Here is a 21,740-nt window from a genome sequence, read left to right as displayed (position 1 = left end):
ACTGAGACCCCTGGAACCCCACTCTCATGGAACCTGTATGTCGACGGGTCCTCAAACAAAACAGGAAGCGGAGCCGGGGTTATACTCGAAAGCGACCAAGGAACGCGGATAGAACTATCCCTAAAATTCGAGTTCCAGGCTTCGAACAACCAAGCCGAATACGAGGCCCTACTAGCAGGTCTAAAGCTAGCCGAAGAGGTCGGAGCCCAGAGAATCACGATCTTCAGCGACTCCCAGGTCGTCACGTCACAAGTGAATGGAAGCTACCTGGCCAAAGATCCAACTATGAAAAAATACCTGGACCAAACACAGGCACAATTACGCCACTTTTCAGAAATACAAATCCAGCACATACCTCGGGAACAAAACGCCCGGGCAGACGCCCTCTCAAAACTCGCCAGCACCAAGCCCGGAGGTAACAACAGAAGTCTCCTCCAGGAAACCTTACAATCTCCCTCCGTGGTAAGAGAGGAAGAAACGCTAAATATATCCAATCAACAGCAAGGATGGATGACCCCCATACTCAACTACCTGAAGTCGGAAACTCTCCCCACCGAAAGAAAGGAAGCTAAAAGACTCACGAAAGACGCCCAGAATTATACACTAATTCACGATGTATTATACAGAAGAGGATTCTCAAACCCCCTCCTTAGATGCGTCCCGACCTCAGAAACAAAGAGCGTCCTCGAAGAAGTCCACGGAGGCATGTGTGGGAACCATCTCGGAGCTCGGGCATTATCCAAGAAAGTAGTCCGAGCCGGATTCTACTGGCCGACCTTGCAAAGAGACGCAACGGAATTTGTGAAAATATGCCCCCTGCCAAAAACACGCCAATTTTCACAAGGCACCACCCGAAGACTTTATCAGCATCACCGCACCATGGCCCTTCGCAAAATGGGGACTTGACCTACTCGGCCCGTTTCCCCAAGGACCGGGGCAAGTCAAATACCTCATAGTAGGGGTCGACTACTTCACAAAGTGGATCGAAGCTGAACCCTTAGCCACCATTACGGCTCAGAAAAGTCGCAAATTCCTATACAAAAATATTGTCACAAGGTTCGGAGTCCCCTACTCCATCACAACAGACAATGGAACACAGTTCACGGACACAAGTTTTCAGAACTTGGTGGCCGAACTAAAAATCAAACAGCAATTCACCTCAGTTGAGCACCCACAAGCCAATGGACAAGCAGAGGCTGCAAATAAAGTCATCTTGGCCGGGTTAAAACGGAGACTCCAAGAGTTCAAAGGGGCATGGGCCGAAGAGCTCCCCCAGGTGCTATGGGCATATCGGACAACTCCACACTCTACAACGGGGGAATCGCCATTCCGACTAGCTTATGGGATGGAGGCAATGATTCCTGTCGAAATAGATGAAGGGTCACCCAGAGTCATCTTCTACAACGAAGAGGGTAACCCGCAGACGCAAAAGGAAGAACTCGACCTCCTCCCCGAGGTCCGAGAAAGGGCTCGGATCCGAGAAGAAGCCTTAAAACGGTGAACGGCCCTCAGATACAATCAGAAGGTAATAAAACGAAGCTTCTCCACTCACGACCTAATTCTAATCCGAAATGACATCGGAACACAAAAGTCGGGAGAAGGAAAGCTAGCCGCGAACTGGAAAGGACCCTACAAAGTAACAGAAGTCTTAGGAACAGGCTATTACAAGATATCCGACCTAGAAGGCAATGAGCTGCCCAGGGCCTGGCACGCCTGTAATCTAAGACGGTACTACAGCTAGAAAAATTTGACCCGAGGTGTACTCTTTTTCCCTACAGGGGTTTTTTAATGAGACACCCGGTCAAGTAAGGCACCCGACCTAGTCAAGGGTAAACACTCTGTAAATATTCTTTCTTTTTTAAATACTAATCAAATCTTTCTATTTTCTTTTGTTCTTCCTCGTGATGAAACAAATCCTGAAAAAGTACCCCGCCAAGGCGCATTAATTTATGCTCGACAAAACGCAAAAAATCATTTGCCAAAAAGACCGCACAAGGTCGGCAAAGATAAAGCGACGAGGTTCAAATTAATGTGAGAAGTTATAAAGTAACTCTGAAAAGGTTCAAAAAGCCAAATAAAAAGAGATTACAAAAATAACTTAAAAGGCCGACCAACGACAAGGTCGGACCCAACAAAGGGAAGTACTCGAGCACCCGAGGTCCGAGGAAAAACCCGGATCCAAGAAAGAAGCCTTAAAGAGGCAAAGCCAAGATTTCGAAAACGCTTACTAAAAAGTTGCTATACAAAAACAACTAAAAAGTACAAGCGAAAAAACGAAATCAAAGGAAGAGGCAAAGCCAAGATTTCGAAAACGCTTACTAAAAAGTTGCTATACAAAAACAACTAAAAAGTACAAGCGAAAAAACGAAATCAAAGGAAGAGGCAAAGCCAAGATTTCGAAAACGCTTACTAAAAAGTTGCTATACAAAAACAACTAAAAAGTACAAGCGAAAAAACGAAATCAAAGGAAGAGGCAAAGCCAAGATTTCGAAAACGCTTACTAAAAAGTTGCTATACAACAAAAAAGTACAAGCGAAAAAACGAAATCAAAGGAAGAGGCAAAGCAAAGTTTCAAAGCGCTAGCTAAAAAAAGTTGTTATCCAAAAACAACTAAAAAAGCATAAAAGCGGAACAAAAAGTCAAAACGCGAATAAAACACCGCATAATAAAGCTAAAAAGTTACTACAAGTAGCTAAAAGCAAAAAGGTGTCCAAAGCGTTCACAGAAACCATCCAAAAGCAAAAGAGCCCACAGGCCGGGCAAAACCAAAAATAAAAAGATTACAGAGGATCAAGGTCCTTTCCGGACTCCACATCAACAGAAGGCTGCGGAGGAAACATAGAAATCGGGACTGCATCAACGGCACCGTCATCCCGGCTTGAAACCTCCACACCAGATCCATCCCCGGCCAAAGGTGAAGTCGGGTCCGCAACCGGAACCTTAAGGTCGGACACCGGAACCTTGGGATCGGACATCGGAACCTCATCCTCATTGGGAGCAGGAACAATCTTTCCCTCCACAACAACGTTATCCGTACTAAATAAGCTCAGATCCAGGTCAGGAGCAAGAACCCGGACCTGAGCCTTCAAATTCTCGAACATAGCATCCATACCCTTAGCCACATGGCCTTCCAGCTCGTAAAAATCATCCTGAGCAGATTGCAACTTCTCCCTTGTCTCCACAAGCTCGGCATATATCCGAGTATAATTCTCCGTCGCCGCCTTCGCCATCTCCTCGGACGCTTTCGCTGCCGCCACAGCCGCGGTAGCTTTAGCTTTCTCCTTCTCCAAAGAGGCCTCCAGCTCTGTAATCCTAGCAGCCTTCAGCTCACTAATCTTCTCGAACTCGGACTGAGCCTTCTCAAGTCGGGAGCTGGTCGCGCCAATGGGGGATTTCTTGAACTCCCAGGCAATAGCAGCATGAAGACTGGCCATCCGAACACAACTCCGCGCCATATACTGAAAATGATGCTCCATAGACACGTCATCAGTAGAGATAAAAGTCTGAGGGAGAATATGCTGTTCAATCCAACCGAGAGCATCGAAATCCTTATCGTTAAAACCCGCAAGCCCTTGAGAGGTCTTCTGCTTCTTGGGAGGAGGACCCGAGAACGGGGGAAGAGAAGAAGTAGCAGGCCCGGAGGTCGGAGGGTCTTGACTTATAGCTCTGAACTGGGGAGTCGGAATAGTCTTCGACCGAGTCTGAACACCCACGGTAGTCTTCTGCGGAGAAGATCGGGCAGAAGCATCCCCAGCCTCGATATTTCGAGCAGCCACAGACTTCTTCGTCCGACGAAGGAACTTCATGGAATCCGCCTGAGAAGACATCTCTGCAGAAATAAAAGAAAAGGATTACCACAACAGAAATTCCACCAAAAACAAGCAAAACCAAAATACTAAAAAAGAAGAATCTCGGAGAGGTCGGGAAACTACCTAACTCGGAACGGAGAAGGCTTGGATCTCCCAACATTTTCTTCGTATCCAAGTGAGGTGCCCGACCCCATAAACTGCTCACCACACCCACAAAAGCCTGCTCAACCTCATCTAGACTCTCAAAAGTATACTTAGCAGACACTACATTCTCCTGCCAACAAAGAAGAAAAGAAGGCTCCCCACTCTCATCCAGAAAGAAAGGTCGGACGTCTCCAGTAGCCCGGACCTTGAAATAAAAGTTCTTGAAATCATGAAAGGACTCATCATAAAGGGTACAAAACTTCCTCCCCTGGTTAGCCCTAAAAGAGACCCAAGACACCTTACCTCCACCCGACCCCGGCTTCGTCAATACAAACAAGTAGGAAAAAAGAGAAATAGAGGGAGCGACGCCCAAAAACTGACACAAAAGTTGAAACAGCTTTAAAAACGCCCAAGAATTTGGATGGAGCTGCGTAGGGGCAAGGTTACAAGACCACAACACCTCGGACTCCAGGTCGGTAAAAGGAAGTCGGACACCCAGCTTAGAGAAAAAACAATCATAGGCATAAAAGAAGAGCTTCTCGGAACTATCTAAGGGCGGGAAGCAAACTCTCTCCTCGGAATCCGGGGCTACTAGTTCATAATCCCTCTCAGACTCTCTATTCTCACATATGCTACAGTGCCTACGGAACCTAGCCAAATATTCAGAATCTACCACAGAAGGGACTTTTAGAGGAAGAGGGTCTACCCAACCAAGACCACTTGGAATCTTGGTCGACATCGCTTGAAGAACCTTTCGAGACATAAAACTCTTACCTACAAAGAAGAAATACAACAGCAAGCAAAAATCACATAAAGCAGACAGCGAAAACCCGTTCAGCCAAGCAAGAAACAAAAACCCAAAAGAAAATGCGGCAACCCGGAAACAAAGTACCAGAAAAACAAAAAGAGCCCCCCCCATATACAAACAAAGCAATGGCGGCGCCTCTTTTCGGGGCAACCCAGGCATAAAGAAAAAGAAACAAACAAAGAGCCACACGAAGAACAGAAGCATATGATCACAAGAAAATAGAAACAGGAGAACAAACCTGGAAGAAAGAAAATGAAGACGAAAGGGCTCCGAAGCAAGGAGAACGAAGCGGCGGCACAGAGGAAACCCCAGAAAGACGCACGGAAAGATTCGGGGAAGAAGAACAAAAAAGAAAGAAGAAGCGGTGCTCGAAAAAGAGATGGCGAAAACTTAGAAAAACAGGAAGGAACAGAATAAACGAAGAAAAAGAAGGGAGCAAATAAATAATGCCTTCACAGAGCCCGAACGGAAATCGAGGAGAAACGGTAAAATGCAATAAATGCAGGAACGGCCATTTTTGAATTTTGAAAAACTATTATGCCCGAGCTCGACCTCCAGAAAAGGACGAACTCGGGCAGGGGCACTGTTCATACCCTGACCGGGCTCCTCCAAACTCGGCAAAACCATGAAAGGTCCGACCTCGTCCTAAGGCCCACGCCTAGAGGTCGGACCTCGGACAATAAAGCAAGGAAGGCCCATCAAAAGGAAAGCAGCCAAAAACCTAAAGGCCGAAAAGGCCTGGCAAAGGCGGTTCCGCAAAGATAGGGATAAAACTCCCGAAAGATAAGATAAGATAAGAATATCTTATCCAGGGAAGATCACAGCCAACTACTATAAATACACTGGAGCACCCAGGTATGAGGGACATTCCACATTCTACACATATCTGCTTGGACCCATGCTAACTTAAGCATCGGAGTGTCATTGCAGGTACAACCACCAACCGCCAACACATCAAGCTCGGGTCCCTGACCCCCACCTCGGGCATCTCCAGACGACCGAGCTACACGTTTCAGGTAACCCCCGGAACAGAATGCATGCAAGAATGCTATGAATGTCAAGATGAACACCAAGAACACTTTGAAGATCATGATGAACATCAAGAACATATTTTTGAAAAATTTTTTATGCAAAGAAAATATGCAAGACACCAAACTTAGAAATTTTTAATGCTTGGAAAATATGAATGCAAAGATGCACATGAAAAACAAGAAAAGACACAAAACAAGAAAACATCAAGATCAAACAAGAAGACTTATCAAGAACAACTTGAAGATCATGAAGAACACTATGAATGCATGAAATTTTCGAAAAAATGCAAGGAAAATTTTTAAAGCATGCAATTGACACCAAACTTAAAAATTGACTCAAGACTCAAACAAGAAACACAAAATATTTTTTATTTTTATGATTTATTAATTTTTTTGGATTTTTATTAAATTTTTTTTCGAAAATAAAGTTTAGAAAAACGAAAAATAAAAGAAAAATTTTGAAAAAGATTTTTGAAAAGAAAATTACCTAATCTGAGCAACAAGATGAACCGTCAGTTGTCCATACTCGAACAATCCCCGGCAACGGCGCCAAAAACTTGGTGGACGAAATTGTGATCCATATTCTTTTATATTTGTATGAAATCATTATTATGGCACCAGTTGAATTCACAACTCCGTTCAACTAACCAACAAGTGTACTGGGTCGTCCAAGTAATAAACCTTACGCGAGTAAGGGTCGATCCCACAGAGATTGTTGGTATGAAGCAAGCTATGGTCACCTTGTAAATCTCAGTTAGACAGATTAAATTGGTTTATGGTTTCGAAAATTAATAAGAAAAAGAAATAATAAAAGGGATACTTATGCAGATTCATTGGTGGGAATTTCAGATAAGCGAATGGAGATACTGTATGGCTCAAGAACGCCTACTTTCCTATTGCTTCAATTCAATCCTTCTTACTCCTTTCCATGGCAAGCTGTGTATAGGGGTTCACCGTTCGACGATGGCTACTTTGTATCCTCTCTGGAAAATGGTCCTCTGCGGCTGTCACTCGCATGGCTAATCGTCTGGAGGCATCACACTGGCCGAAGGCTACATCCCATCCTCGCAGTGAAAACTACGCTCACGCGCTCTGTCACAACACGGCTAATCACTGGTTGGTTCCCGCTCCTACTGGAATAGAATCCCTTGATTCTTTTGCGTCTGTCACTAACGCCCAGCACTTGCGAGTCTGAAGCACGTCACAGTCATTCATTACCGGAATCCTACTCGGAATACCACAGACAAGGTTAGACTTTCCGGATTCCCAGGATCCTACTCAGAATACCACAGACAAGGTGAGATTTTCCGGATCCTCATAAATGCCGCCATCTATCTAGCTTATACCACAAAGATTCTGTTGGGGAATCTAAGAGATACACATTCAAGCTCTGTTGCATGTAGAACGTAGGTGGTTGTCAATCACGTGCGTTCATAGGTGAGAATGATGATGAGCGTCACATAATCATCACATTCATCATGTTCTTGGGTGCGAATGAATATCTTGGAATAAGAATAAGAGAGATTTGAATAAAAAGTAATAGTAATTGTATTAAAACTTGAGGTACAGCAGAGCTCCACACCCTTAATCTATGGTGTGCAGAAACTCCACCGTTGAAAATACATAAGTAAAAGGTTCAGGCATGGCCGAATGGCCAGCCCCCATAACGTGATCAATAGCCTCTTAGGATGAAGAATAAAACAAAACTGAGACCAAAGATGAAACGTGGTCAAAAGACGTCTAATACAATAGTTAAATGTTCTATTTATAATAAACTAGCTCCTAGGGTTTACATGAGTAAGTAATTGATGCATAAATCCACTTCCGGGGCCCACTTGGTGTATGCTTGGGCTGAGCTTGGTCTATCCACGAGCTGAGGCTTCTCTTGGAGTTGAACTCCGAGTTATGACGTGTTTTGGGCGTTCAACTTCGGATCATGACGTTTTTCTGGCGTTTAACTCCAGACAGCAGCATGTACTTGGCGTTCAACGCCAAGTTACGTCATCAATTTCCGAATAAAGTATGGACTATTATATATTGCTAGAAAGCTCTGGATGTCTACTTTCCAACGCCGTTGAGAGCGTGCCATTTGGAGTTCTGTAGCTCCAGAAAATCCATTTTGAGTGCAGGGAGGTCAGATTCCAACAGCATCAGCAGTCCTTTTGTCAGCCTTTTTCAGAGTTTTGCTCAAGTCCCTCAATTTCAGCCAGAAATTACCTGAAATCACAGAAAAACACACAAACTCATAGTAAAGTCCAGAAATGTGAATTTAACATAAAAACTAATGAAAACATCCCTAAAAGTAGCTTGAACTTACTAAAAACTACCTAAAAACAATGCCAAAAAGCGTATAAATTATCCGCTCATCAAAATGACCTTAGAAACAGAAATTACATGCTATCTATGGGTTTGTTTACGCTGCTTTGATCTGTTTGTGTTTGAAACACATGATTATTTTTGCTTCCTAAGTTCTCCTCTGGAATTCTAAGCACAGAATAAACATGATTCAGTAAAAATACTATTTAATTATATCAGGATCTCGAAATTCTATCAAATAAAGGATCTTACATTTCGGATGAATCATAGTGAGCTTCCATCGAAGGGAGCCCAGCTTCCTTCATCCTGGGAAAGCAAAAACAATTATCAGCTACAAAAAATACCTTAAAATCGGCAATATACACCCAAATTCAACATACCCTTGTGCAACCTTTTCATTGGTTTTTTTCTTTTCTGATTATCTGAATAATTCTTCTATTTCTTCTGTTCTTACATTAGTTCTAATAGTACATGCAAAAGAACATGTTAACAAATAAAATTTTGATGATAAAGAGTAAGATAGCTTTACAACGTATCTTACACGTTATAGGATTTAATTTCTTGTTCAAAAGACGAATCCTCAACAATGTGCTTTCTTTTTTTGAATTGTATTCTGGAAATAAAAAAAATATGAATAAAAAAACACAACAAAATTTATGATAAAATAGCCCCGAAAGCAGTGCATACTTTTTGGGTGGAATCTAAATTTTTTTCTTTGATTTTTATTTTATTATTGGTGAGGATTCTTCACTTCTAAAATTAAATGAGAAATACTCTGTTAATTCATCAAATTTTGATAACAAACAGAAAAGAAAGCAATGCAATGACAATTTCAGAATCTTACTCATCATCGGATTCGCTTTCATCTTCCGAAAAGGAATCCTCTACAATCTTCTAACTCTTTCTAGATACCATTCTGGACAGCAAACAATCATTAGAAAAATACACTCTAATAATGACAAAATACACCCAAAAATATTACTTACTTTTTAGCTGTCCTGGTGGGTTATTTTCTTGTTTCTGTTGGTTCCTCTGAGTCTTGTTCAGGCTCAGACTAAGAGGAAATAGCAAATTCACTCTCGGATGAATCACTCTCCGATGAACTTTCCTTCTTCTTTTTTGTCTTTTTCTTTTTTTTCTTTCTTTTCTTCCTTTCATTTTCTTTAGTTTCTTTTTCAGTTCTACCCTCTTGACGATGCCCTGAAACAGTTAAAACGTTAGTTTACACCATATACATAAATCAAATACACCCAAATTAAAGAAAGTATTCTCTTCAGTTACCATATGACCATCAATTTCTGCTTTGATCTGCTGAACCAGTAGCTCTCTATTCCAATGGCTAACCTAGGGCAGTCCAGGGATTGCTTCTCCTTTCTTGTCTGTGTGTTTTGTTAGATGAAAATATACTATCATCAAGGTGAGGCAGCTATCAATTAATTTTTTCTATTTCAAACGGGTTTGGTTATGCCATTGATGATGAAATCGAGGACATGGCTGCCCCAGTTTCACTCCGTTATGTTGTCCAGTCAAAAAATTGGAGGGATGTGGAAGGAGATACTTTGTTTATCGTAGTTAGCAACAAGAATGCCATTTAAATATAGAGGATGAAAATCCTCTTGAACATTAGATGATCTTGATCGTTGTCAACACTGATATCCATCATCTGATCGATGAGATTCTTTAATGTTTTCTCCTGGAATCTTCTAAAAATTTATTTGTTCTCGTCAGAAAGGTCTTTAAAACTCACTTTTTCAGAAAATAGGTATCCTACAAAAAGAACACCAATTACATTCCAAATCACTTGAAATACACCCAAATACCAGCCATATACAGCTAAATTTATTTATTGATTACATGAGATCAAAAGAATATATTACAAAGAATAGATTACAATGAATACAAGTATAAAGGTTTTCTGTAATTAGTTACCTGATGCATTGAGGCCAAGGGCAGCCCCTATTTTTTCGATTTAATTTTCAACAAATCGTACCTTGTGTCTAATTTGTTTTTCTCCAAATTAAAGGAATTAGCCAACTCCTTCAACAGTTGGTGTGGCACATTCATTGGGGAGATGTGCATCGGACCTTCAAATCCTAATTCCCGGACGATGGCATTCTTTGCCTCGCTCATTTTTTCAAACTGTTCCTTCAATAGTCGCATCGAACATCTCAAATCCTTGGTTTGCTGTAAACAAAGCAAAACGAGAGTCATTTAAATAAGCTATATTTATACTAGGAAAAATTGAGTTGGTCTAAGATATATATGTACTTACATTGTATTTTTTTCACCTTCGCTCTTGTTTGTCATTTTTATTGTAAGAAATAAAAAATATTATTAATAGATAAAAATACCAGCCAAATAGCAGGCACATACACCCAAATACCAGCAACATACACCCAAATAAGAGCTAGATACACCCAAATACCAGCCACATACATCCAAATCCAGTCACATACACATTTATTATTTTTTCGATTACACGATATTATATGAGTTTAAAATGATTTTCAAATCAACCAAACATGCATACAATGACACTACAAGCGCAAGCACAAGCACAACAGCACCAGTTACACTTGAATACTCTTGATATATACCAGTCACATACACTTGTATTTTTTTAGATTACATGACATTATATGAGTTTAAAATGATATTTAAGTTCAAAATGTCATTAGAAGCACTAGTCACATTCGAATTCGATTGATATACACCCGAAAATGGCCATATACACCCAAATATCAGTTCAGTTGAAATACAGTACAAAGTTTATATGTATACAAACTCGCTTCCAAACATGCACATAAACAGATGAAAAAATACGTTAAACGATTCACTAAAAGTATGTAAAACAGTATCACCGACTTGAACAATTTCACCAGAACAGTAATATCTACTTTAAACCAAGAATATATAATGAATTGACTTAATAAAAGAGAAATACGATGATATAATGCTTCGCCTTCGAAATCAAAAAGAAAAATCTGAAAAATCTCAAAGATTAGTGAAACAGTACTTTGAATAATGTTTCTTCTTTTTTTTTGGTGTTTTTGACGGAAATTTTGATGTTTGCTTGTTAATTTCGTCGAGCGTTGGTGAGGAATTTGAAAGTTTCTTCTGAATTTTTTAATGTGCCTTGAATCTCGACAGTTATGATTTTGATTGGGGAATAAGAAGAAGAGTCGTTCATAATGGTGAGTAACGCGCTTTGAAAACGATTGAGTAACACGAGTATTTAACACATTTGAGTTGGATGAGAGTAATTTTTGTTGAATTTGACCTAACTTATAAAATTTATAAACCAAAAAGACTTGTATGTATAATATAACTTTATTCTTAGTAACTATATTTAATGGAGCTCTCTAGGAGAGTTGCATTAAATACTTTGCCTTGTTTCTTCTTTGGACGTTTTAGCCTTGCACTGGATAAAAGAAAAAAGATCACATCTCAAGTATTTTACTATTTTACAACAATCGACAGAAATTTGATTCCGGAGACATATTCCCAAAAAATAATCCAAGAAGTTCTTTTTATTTCATTTCATTTCAATATAGAGAAATATCATCCCCCCTCCAAATTCTCTCTCCCTTTAAAATTGTCTTTTCCATGACTGCCACAGCTCGTCTGAAGCGAATCGGCACCGCTGTCGTAGCAGCCGTCGCCACTGCATATGGCGGCACAATCCTTCTCGTTCCTCCAGTCTCTGCCAATGATCATGGTGGCGGTGGATCCCACCTTGCCGCCATCCGGCAGAAGATCCACGACCCCAGCGCCACCGTTCCATCAAGAGAAGTCCAGCGTTCGTCGCTTATCGGGACCAGTCCAGCTAACCCCCTCGATGTTCTCGTCATTGGTGGGGGCGCCACGGGTTCGGGCGTGGCACTGGATGCCGTGACACGTGGACTCCGCGTTGGTCTCGTTGAGAGAGAGGATTTCTCTTCGGGAACTTCCTCCCGCTCCACTAAGCTCATACATGGAGGTATGTCTGATTTGTTTGCCAGTGAACGCCAACTGAAATTGTTTGAACATTCTAGGCACGAGAATTTGCAATTGGTGGCTTTTGGGAGTGTTTGACAACTAAACACCTAGATAATTAGGTGCAAAATAAAACTGATTATGTTACGGACTAGCTGTATAGTGATGGTCATTCGTGTATCGTCGCCGTCGGTCGATAGTCGTAAGCAGTGATGGTCGGCAGTTGGTGACGTTAGCAAAGGTGGTAAAATATTGTTGAGAAAATTCGCTTGATATAAACCAACTTAAATTTATTTGTTTTTTTATACTAGTTTTAGGCTTAAATTGATTGAGAGAAAAGTCAGAAAACAAAATTTAATTTGTTTGTTTGCGGGGCTACCAAACGGTTATTTAGAAAGAACTAGGCCACATTTTGTGCATAATTGGCCTCGGGTTTTTCCAAACACCCCCTTATATTAGGTGTGATTAATAATTTAGGGGCGTTCAACACCAGGACTGACTAAAAATCAAGCATGGGTCCACAGCATATTTTGTTGGGTTTTTGGTTTGTCGATTTTGTAATTTTCGGCTTTGAGTTTTGGCCATGGTTTGGGTAGGCATTATCTGGTCTGAAATCAAGTTCTATAACTAAAATATATATTTTAGGGTAGAATTGGTAATAAAATGTTATGTTTTCATACTTTAGTTAATATTTTTATATTATATGGGGTCATTTTTTATTAAAATGAATTTATTTTATTATAAATGTTGTATAAATGTTTATTAAATTTAATCTTTAAGAGTAAGATTTTAAAATAGTCTCGATAAAATATTAGAATTGAGTCCGGAACTAATTAAACCCACCCGACATGGACACTCCTAAACGAGGTGAGTAATGCTGGTTTCCAAGGGTGGGGTTTATCTAATAGAGTTAGTGGCTAAAATGTGGAAAGATCTATCGTATCTTTGGAGGCAGGAGAGAGCAGTATTTGGAAGGATATATCTTACATCTTTGACGGTCAAATTAAGAAACTAACCTTTAAAAGTTTCATTTTTTTTTGTTTTTGGATACAAAATAATGGAGAAGAATAAACTAGCTAAATGTTGGAACGACGTGGTGTTTTTGGAACAAAGTATTTTCGGATTAGATTTGATTTGATTTGAAATGAATTGAATTAGCAATGTATTGTGTTTGGAATTAATTATGTAAAATAGGAGTTGATTTAATTTACAAATTGATATAAACATTTGATTTTACATTTTTATCCTGTATTTACCATGCAATCTACAACCACCGTCGCGGGTAACTGGACTACCACCTAACCTCCGCCACTTCTTTCCGTTTTCCAACCCTTATCTTCTATCCTATATGCCAACCTGTGGTCTATTAATGCAAAACCTGATTCTGGGAAATGGTTCACATGAAGGTTATGATATGAAAAAAGGATGAGTGTACTATAAGGGGAGGCTGGTGTAACCTAAGAACTCTTCCTGTATTCGCATGATTCGTTCAAGAAATCCACAATTCAGTGTTAGGAGGACGCTGTGTGTTTCTCGGACGTTCAAGAGAATATCTAGGAAGCTATGGTGGGAGGGTATGAAAGGAACCATCCAGATGTTTATCCAGAGGTGACGCTATCACCAGCGGGGTTGCTGCAACCTCTCCCCATTCCTTTTCAGGTTTGGGAGGACATCTCAATGGATTCCAATGGGGGACTACCTGAAGCTCAGGGGCTCGATACTATTTTGGTGGTAGTGAATTGTCTCCCAAAGTATTCCCACTTCATGGGCCTCTCACATCCGTATACAGCTAAGGATGTAGCTTCCCTATATGTTAAGGAGATAGTGAGACTGCCGGGTTCCCAAAGTTTGTTGTCATAGATCGAGTTCTGGTCAGAACTATTTAGACAAGCTCGTACTAAGCTGAAATACAGCTCAGCATATCATCCCCAAACCGTTTGTCAAACCGAGCAAGTAAATCCGTGCCTTGATATGTATCTTTGATGTTTCGTGGAAACTAAACCCAAGCAATGGCCTGGGATTCTCTTCTCGGCAAAGTTGTGGTTTAACACTACTTACAGTGCATCCACAAAGACAACTCCATTCAAAGCCCTGAATCGTCCAGACCCTTCCACAGCCTACCAAAGAGCAGAAACACCATTGCCATTGAGGAAGTGAACCAATGTTAGTGGAAATGGATGCTGTCGTAGATGAACTGAAATGGCAGTTAACTGATGCCCAAAGTCGTATGAGGAATCAGGTAGATAAGAAGAAAAGAGAAATGCATTATTAAGTTGGGAACATGGTGCACTTGAAGATCCAACCTTATAGGTTGAGGACACTTGCCTCAAGAATGACTCAAAAATGCATACCAAGATTTTATGGCCCATTTGAAGTTGTTGAAAGAGTGGAAGCTGTTGCATAATAGATTGAAACTTCCCCCAGAGTCAAGGGTGCACCTTGTGTTCCATGTATCCCTGCTTAAAAAGTGCACTACTGAAATGTTTGCTGCCAACCCGTACCCAAGGACCTTGCTGCAGATTGGAAATTGAGGGTCTCTTGCTGAAATTGTGGTTGGGTAACAGAATTCTCAGCACAAGGTTGACATACTGATCAAATGTCAGAACATGCCAGAATTTGAAAGTTCTTGGGAGCTAGCAGCAGATATCAAGCTTAATTTCCCTGATTTCCACCTTGAGCACAAGGTGGTAGGTTTGGCGGGGAATATTGTAAGCTTTAATGACAAATTTCCTAAGGGTTTGCTGGTGTATACATAGTAAATTCAGTGATAGTTTGGGAATTGGGTAAAATCAGTGAATGGATAGATTAAGTGGGTAAGTGGGCCCTCCAGCGTCTAACTAACTTGTAAGAGTGTCTTAGCAAGGGAATGCTTAAATGCTTTCAGATAGGGGATGAGGCATATAAGGGGGATGCAGAGTTGGAGAGAGGTAGGCTAAGATTGGGAATCGGCTTGGGAGGGTAAGGCTGTAGTGCCTTGTTTCCCTTTGCTTCGAGTTGATTCTCTTCTATCTTCTCTTTTACTATCAGTGTGAATAATACAAGCATATCACTCCTTCTATTTTCTGTGTTTTTGGTTTCTTACAGATCTTCTGTTAACTTGCTTCTAGTATTATTGCATACCCTTGTCATTTTTTAAAATAATTCCAAAATCATTTTCAGTTTTAATCTTAACACTGTAGAAATTGACTAAAATATTTTGAATTCTATAAAGAAATAGTTAGTAGATATATATTATGTTCTCCAGTTTTTATGGTGTTAGTACGTGTTGATCTAATGTTTAACTGTTTATATAAATTATTAGGTGTTCGTTATTTGGAGAAAGCCGTCTTTAAGTTTGATTATGGCCAACTAAAGTTAGTATTCCATGCACTCGAGGAGCGTAAACAAGTTATTGACAACGCACCCCACCTGTGCAATGCTTTGCCTTGCATGACTCCATGTTTTGACTGGTTTGAAGTAGTGTACTACTGGATTGGCTTGAAAATGTATGACTTGATTGCTGGAGCACGATTATTGCACTTATCAAGATTTTACTCTACAGAGGAGTCTGTTGAGCTCTTTCCCACTTTGGCAAAGGAGGGAAAAGGTAGAAGACTGAGAGGCACTGTTGTGTATTACGATGGGCAAATGAATGATGCTAGACTTAATGTTGGATTGGCTTGCACTGCTGCATTAGCTGGTGCAACGGTGCTGAACCATGCTGAAGTTGTATCTTTACTGAAGGATGATATTGGTGAACGGATAGTTGGTGCACAAATAAGGGACACTTTGACCGGTAACATGCAATTTTATTTTATTTTGTTAGTCTAGATATCTTTGATTTACCTTTCCGTTTGCATGATATATTGAATGACACCTATATATTGTACGATAGGACACAGTTTGAAGAATCACTTGTAGATTTAAAGTGCGAAGTCACAGCCAACTCCCCCTACATTCCTCTGCGTTTTATTTTAGGGGAAAAAGCTGCTGCCTTCTATCAAAAAGAGGGAAATAAAAAAAGTTGCAGTGGAATATGAAAGTGAAAAACTGGAGTATTTTGTAAGGAACTTGTGGGTTGGCATTGTTGAGTTTTTCTTTTACGATTATTTTGTTGTTATTTATTTTTAAGAATAAGATTGATTTTATCAGAACAAAAATGATCATATATTGATATCAATATGGTTGGTTCATTTAATAAGGATTTCAGATGTCATTTAATTTAGTATTTAATGTGAATCAAGTGACAAATAACTTCCAGTTGCATTTGTAACAGTTGGCATACATCTTAGTTTGTGACTTTTAAACCTAACAACTAGTTTTTCAATACCTCAATAGTTAAAAGTTCTATTTTTATATATATATTTCAGGCAAAGAATTTGATACATATGCAAAAGTAATTGTGAATGCGGCTGGCCCATTTTGCGACTCCATAAGGAAAATGGCTGACAAAAATGCAAGAGATATGATTTGTCCAAGTAGCGGCGTACATATCATACTCCCTGATTATTATTCTCCCGAGGGAATGGGCCTAATTGTTCCTAAAACAAAGGATGGCCGTGTTGTTTTCATGCTACCATGGCTAGGACGAACAGTAGCTGGGACTACAGATTCTAACACCACCATTACTTTTCTCCCTGAACCACATGAAGATGAAATACAATTCATACTTGATGCTATATCTGATTACCTTAATGTTAAAGTATGATATACCTCAAGCCACTCAGTACAGGAAACCTTTAAATTCATTATTTGTCATTTTATTTCTTGAACTAGATGCAGAATTGAATATTTTCATAAATATTGTCTGAGTTATAAATATTTTTAGATCATCTTAGCCATAAACGGTATATCGCATCATGTTTCTTGCTCTACTGCCATAGAATTCAATATATTTGTTTGTAGGAACCTTCCCCCTTCTCTTAATTAACTTGGTCAGCCCTCTGAAACCTTGATTAAAGAAAAGGAAAAATAATTTGATATTCCAAGTTAGACGTCACTCCATATTGATAGACTCGTTTGCTCTTTATTGATTTCTCCTTTTTTTTCATCTGTTGAGAACTAAATAATTATGGAAATTTAGGTCCGGCGCGCTGATGTTCTCTCTGCTTGGAGTGGCATTCGCCCATTAGCAATGAATCCATCAGCAAAAAATACAGAGAGTATCTCCAGGGATCATGTTGTCTGCGAGGATCTCCCTGGTTTGATCACTATCACTGGTGGCAAGTGGACCACCTATCGTAGGTAATGTATAGACCAAGCCAAAAGCTGTTGACCGTTGTTAACATGTTGCAAGGGTTAGGAACTTAAACACATTGACCTTTTGACCATTCAGTAGGTCAATTTAACGAGCATAATTTAATTGCATTTCCAACTTAATTTAGTTATTGCATTTACTCACTTTGATTCCAGCATGAAATGTCCCTATTGTGATTCTGGTTAGAATATGTTTCAGCATGGCAGAAGATGCTGTCGATGCAGCAATAAAGTCTGGGAAGCTGACCCCCACCAGTGGATGTGTGACTAACAATCTCCATATTGTTGGTGGGGAAGGGTGGGATCCTGCTTCTTTTACAGTTCTTACTCAACAATATATGCGCATGAAAATATCATATAAGGGTAAAGTTGTTCCTGGGGTAATGGACACTGCGTCTGCAAAGCATTTGTCTCATGCATATGGAACATTGGCTGAACGAGTGGCTGCCATTGCTCAGGTTGGCATGTATATATTTTAAGTTTTTCATAGCAGTATTTGCACAAGAACTTTTTATAATGACTTAGTACTTGATTTATCTTATCAATGAGTTGGGTGCTTAGTTGAGATTATCGATCCATGGTGCCATCGCGATCAAATCAGATTCTAATTTGATCATTTTCTGTAGACCATGAAGGTAAATGAATTATCAACTATGCATCTTTCTAGAGATATAAAATCATTTCTTGGTACCCACCTATCTGCTTAAGTTGCTTAGACCATTACTGCTTCATCACAACCTCTCAATCTATTTGGAAATCCAAAGCATCCCTCAAAGGTCAAACCCTTTAATTGGTCAGTTGTGCTGACTGGAATTAACACCAATGATACAGGATCAAAGACCTCAGAAGGCTATTTTGTCTAATATGTGCATTGGTTGCTAGTTCAGAACCAGTGGCATATCTATTTTTTCACTTTTCTATGACTAATTTCTAATGGAACTTGCTGTTTGGTAATTTGATGAGTATTGAGTTTGTCCTAGAGCGTTGGATCAGCTTGTATTGATTGCGTTTGTTGGTTTTTGGAGAAGCAAGGAAGCCAAACTTTTATAGCAATGTGCTGTCTATGCCTATATCTTTGCTTGGTGCAGATGCTTTCAGAAAAGTAGGTCTGTGGGATAGGGTTAGGTGTCTTTTAGACCAAGGTCGTCTGTTCTCTAGTTGCTTCCTTTCCCTGAGAAGAAAACCCTAATTCTCCAAACGAGTGCTGCCACTTCATGCCTTCCTAAGGAGGCCCTCCATCCATACTCTTCTCTTCCTATCTCATATCTTGAACTCTGTGGTGTTGTCTTGATTTTGGTATTTTTAGTTAATGTTGATGTTGTAGTAGTTGATTTGGAAGAAGAGGTGAGATGTCTCATCAAGGCGACTGCTGATGGTGGAAGTTGGGCCAGCCGTGAAGAGAGAGCATAGAATGAGGAGAAGAAGAAGAACGACATCAAGAGTCAGAGGAAGGGAGGAAGGAGAGAATGCTTTAGACAGAGAGAGGAAGGGGCAGCAACAGCAAGATGGTGAGAGAACAGCAATAGCAATAGTTCGATGCCAATGATGGTGGCGTGACAATAATATTCCAGTGTAGCTTTCGCTGGTTGTGTATATGCAGATTTTTTCCCCAGGGTGGTGGTTTGCCCGCTGGCATCTCTGTGGGGTTGCTGTTTGTTTCTAATGGTGCTTAGCAAAGGGACTAATGCTGGAATGTTTAAATAAGTCTTCGACTCTTTTGACGAAGAATGTGCTTGAGGTGTGGCAATGTGGTCCCAAAAACAGGTACTAAGAAAGGATTATAAGACAGAGGAGATGGTGCTTTTGGAGATGTGATCATAGAAAGGGAAAGGCAAGACATGGAACACAATGAAGACATAGGTACTTACAAATATATTTGCCGTACAATTTTAGTAGCTAACATTTATTTCAAAAATCTAGAAGAACATCTCATAAGAATGTCTAAGAGTGGGGCGATAAGTTTGCAGAGTATAAAACTTACTAACAGAATATACAACTTGGAGAAAGAGTAACTATCTGATGTAAGATATCTTGGGGATGAGTATACAACTTACTAACAGAGTAAAGAGAAATGACCAAGATAGGGTTTTAAGGATCAAGTGATGGCAACTGAAAATTGAAAAGCAAAGGAACTTTGCCTAAACGAGGATATGTAGAAAATATGTTGAGGGGTATACAGACATTGTGCAGAAAGTATAAGCAATTAAATCTTTAATGCTGCCAGTGAAGTGAGAATAGAGAATTTGATAGGCTATACCTTGTTAGACACTAAAGAGGGGGAAATGAGTATTTACAGGATTGCTAAAAGTAGACATAAAATGACAGTGTATTTAATACAAAATGAAATGCATCAAGGATAAACAGGGTAAAATAAGATCAGGTATTTTACAAGTGTGGCTGGTACTGCTATTTATATGATCAAGGATAAATGTGAAACTCTCATATCCTGAGGGTGTACTGCTATAAAGCAAGTATTTCTTTCTTATTATAAACTATTACTTATTCCCTCTAAAATCTATTATTTTTTCCTATATACAGAAGACGACATTCTATAGTATAATTCACATATGAGGAAGGGGTATATCATTGGCTTGTATATATAAACTATTTTGCGATATCACTGATATGTGCAGTTCTGCAAACAGGCTTTGAAGGTATGAACTGATCAATGTATTAGACATAGTTGGAATTCCTGTTGATAGAGTGGCTTACTGATATGGCGCCATTAATGATGTTGATCTATTATAATTTCACCATCTACAGGACGGGTTTCCGGTTTATGCCTTTTGTTACAGTACTTTCAGTGATTCAGTCGATTTGACTTTTTCCTTTTTTTATTGTTTTTGTTCTAAGAGATGGCATTAAGGGTGTGCCTAAATTATAAAGTCCAAATATTCAATATGCTGTGAAGTTTAGTTGTCACATTATATAATCATAGATGGTATTAATTTCTGTCTTAACTCTTAACCATTTGCTTTTGCATTTGATGCTAGTTTTTGTAATTTTGGTTGTCTCATCAATCAGTAAGGTTGTATTGAATATGTATTCTGTATGTAGGATGAATGCTTGGGTAAGCGACTTGCTCATGGTTACCCTTTTCTGGAGGCGGAGGTGGCATACTGTGCACGGCATGAATATTGCGAATCTGCCATTGATTTCATTGCAAGGAGGAGTCGTCTTGCTTTCCTCGACACTGATGCAGCAGGACGGGCATTGCCTCGAGTGATTCAAATATTAGCAGCAGAGCACAAATGGGATAAGTCAAGACAGAAGCAGGAGCTACAGAAGGCTAAAGAATTTTTGGAGACTTTTAAATCCTCCAAAAATGCTCAGTTCCATGACGGGAAACATAATTAGTACTGTATTTCGTCTAGCCATGTAACATATGGAAGCTCTGCAATTATTTCCTTTCTTCCTTTTTTATTTTATTTTCAGTTTTTTTATTTCATGTGTGTTATGGGGAAGTGAAGGTTGAGATGAGATGAGATGAGATGATACAAAAATAATGGCTTGGAACTATTTGATGTTTCTCAGATTCTGGAAGTAGTAGGGGCCAATTTCGAATTTGGTGTTCAGTTGCCTAAAGTTAAGTAGGTCAGTAGGAGACATCGATCTTTGAAATCGATTAATTGACCAAATTTATTACACTATCTCTGCCAAAAGAATGATTTGATAAACTGAGTAAACCTAATACATCATTGTAACGTGTAAGGTTAAATCTATCTGTTACTTTAAGATATTTGTAGTGCTCGATACAGAAGAAGCATGAGCAACTTTACTAGAGATCGAAGAGAGAATTTCAAAGGTGTGTAGGTCAACATTTAAGAGTGTGAATGTGTGATGAACTTGGGAAGAGTTTTACTGCAGTCGTTAGGCTTGGAGGAGGCTGAAACAGTCGAGGGGTGCGTTGTTGAAGAACTCCTGGTCGATGAGTTCAAATCTGAAGAGGCGTGCAAGATACTCCACCGAACTGAGCTTTGCAATGTGTCCAACGTTCGATGGTGACTTCCGTAATCCTATAGTGAGAACGGCAAGGACGATCTTCTCACTTTTCTACAGATTTTTCTGTTTTAGGATATGGGCATTAAAGTTTTAGAAGAGTTTTATTTCATTTTCTGTTTATTTGATATTTTGTATTATCTTAGTTATTATTTTTTTCTCGTCTTTATTTTTATCAATTTTGTAAGAGAGATAGGAATTTGTGATAAATAATGCTTGTAAGTATATGTTTTCAACGAGAAAATATTTTGAAAGGTTATACGGCTTTAAGTTTTAAACAGACTTCTATTTTAGTATTAATTATGATTAGAGTCGTCGTAATATCCAATTTATCTGAGTGACGCAGTCAGAAGCGTGACATTCTCATAGTGAGAGTATTACATTTGTGGTATCAGAGCAGTCTTTCCTGTAGATGCTGAAAAA

General features: G+C 39.6%; 1 protein-coding gene across 1 annotated transcript; it reads left to right on the top strand.

The window, feature by feature from the left end:
* The first annotated feature begins 11,567 nt into the window (after positions 1–11,567).
* Positions 11,568–21,508, top strand: LOC130961182 (glycerol-3-phosphate dehydrogenase SDP6, mitochondrial-like). The gene is made up of 6 exons (XM_057886926.1): positions 11,568–12,087; positions 15,385–15,858; positions 16,433–16,764; positions 17,146–17,306; positions 17,518–17,776; positions 20,376–21,508. The coding sequence occupies exons 1-6, from the start codon at positions 11,715–11,717 to the stop codon at positions 20,673–20,675; spliced, it is 1,899 nt and encodes a 632-aa protein (XP_057742909.1). The 5' UTR covers positions 11,568–11,714; the 3' UTR covers positions 20,676–21,508.
* Positions 21,509–21,740: the final 232 nt, after the last annotated feature.

Source organism: Arachis stenosperma, chromosome 2, assembly GCF_014773155.1.
Source record: "Arachis stenosperma cultivar V10309 chromosome 2, arast.V10309.gnm1.PFL2, whole genome shotgun sequence".
NCBI classification, from domain to species: domain Eukaryota; kingdom Viridiplantae; phylum Streptophyta; class Magnoliopsida; order Fabales; family Fabaceae; genus Arachis; species Arachis stenosperma.
Note: the sequence above shows the minus strand (reverse complement) of the source record. Positions and strands in the feature narration are given on the sequence as shown.

Bases quoted from the DNA above. Each gene is read 5' to 3' on its own strand.
- LOC130961182 (XM_057886926.1), top strand. From the start codon at position 11,715: ATGACTGCCACAGCTCGTCTGAAGCGAATCGGCACCGCTGTCGTAGCA. The intron at 12,088-15,384 runs GTATGTCTGATT...ATAAATTATTAG, and splicing joins CACTAAGCTCATACATGGAG to GTGTTCGTTATTTGGAGAAA. The intron at 16,765-17,145 runs GTATGATATACC...ATGGAAATTTAG, and splicing joins CTGATTACCTTAATGTTAAA to GTCCGGCGCGCTGATGTTCT.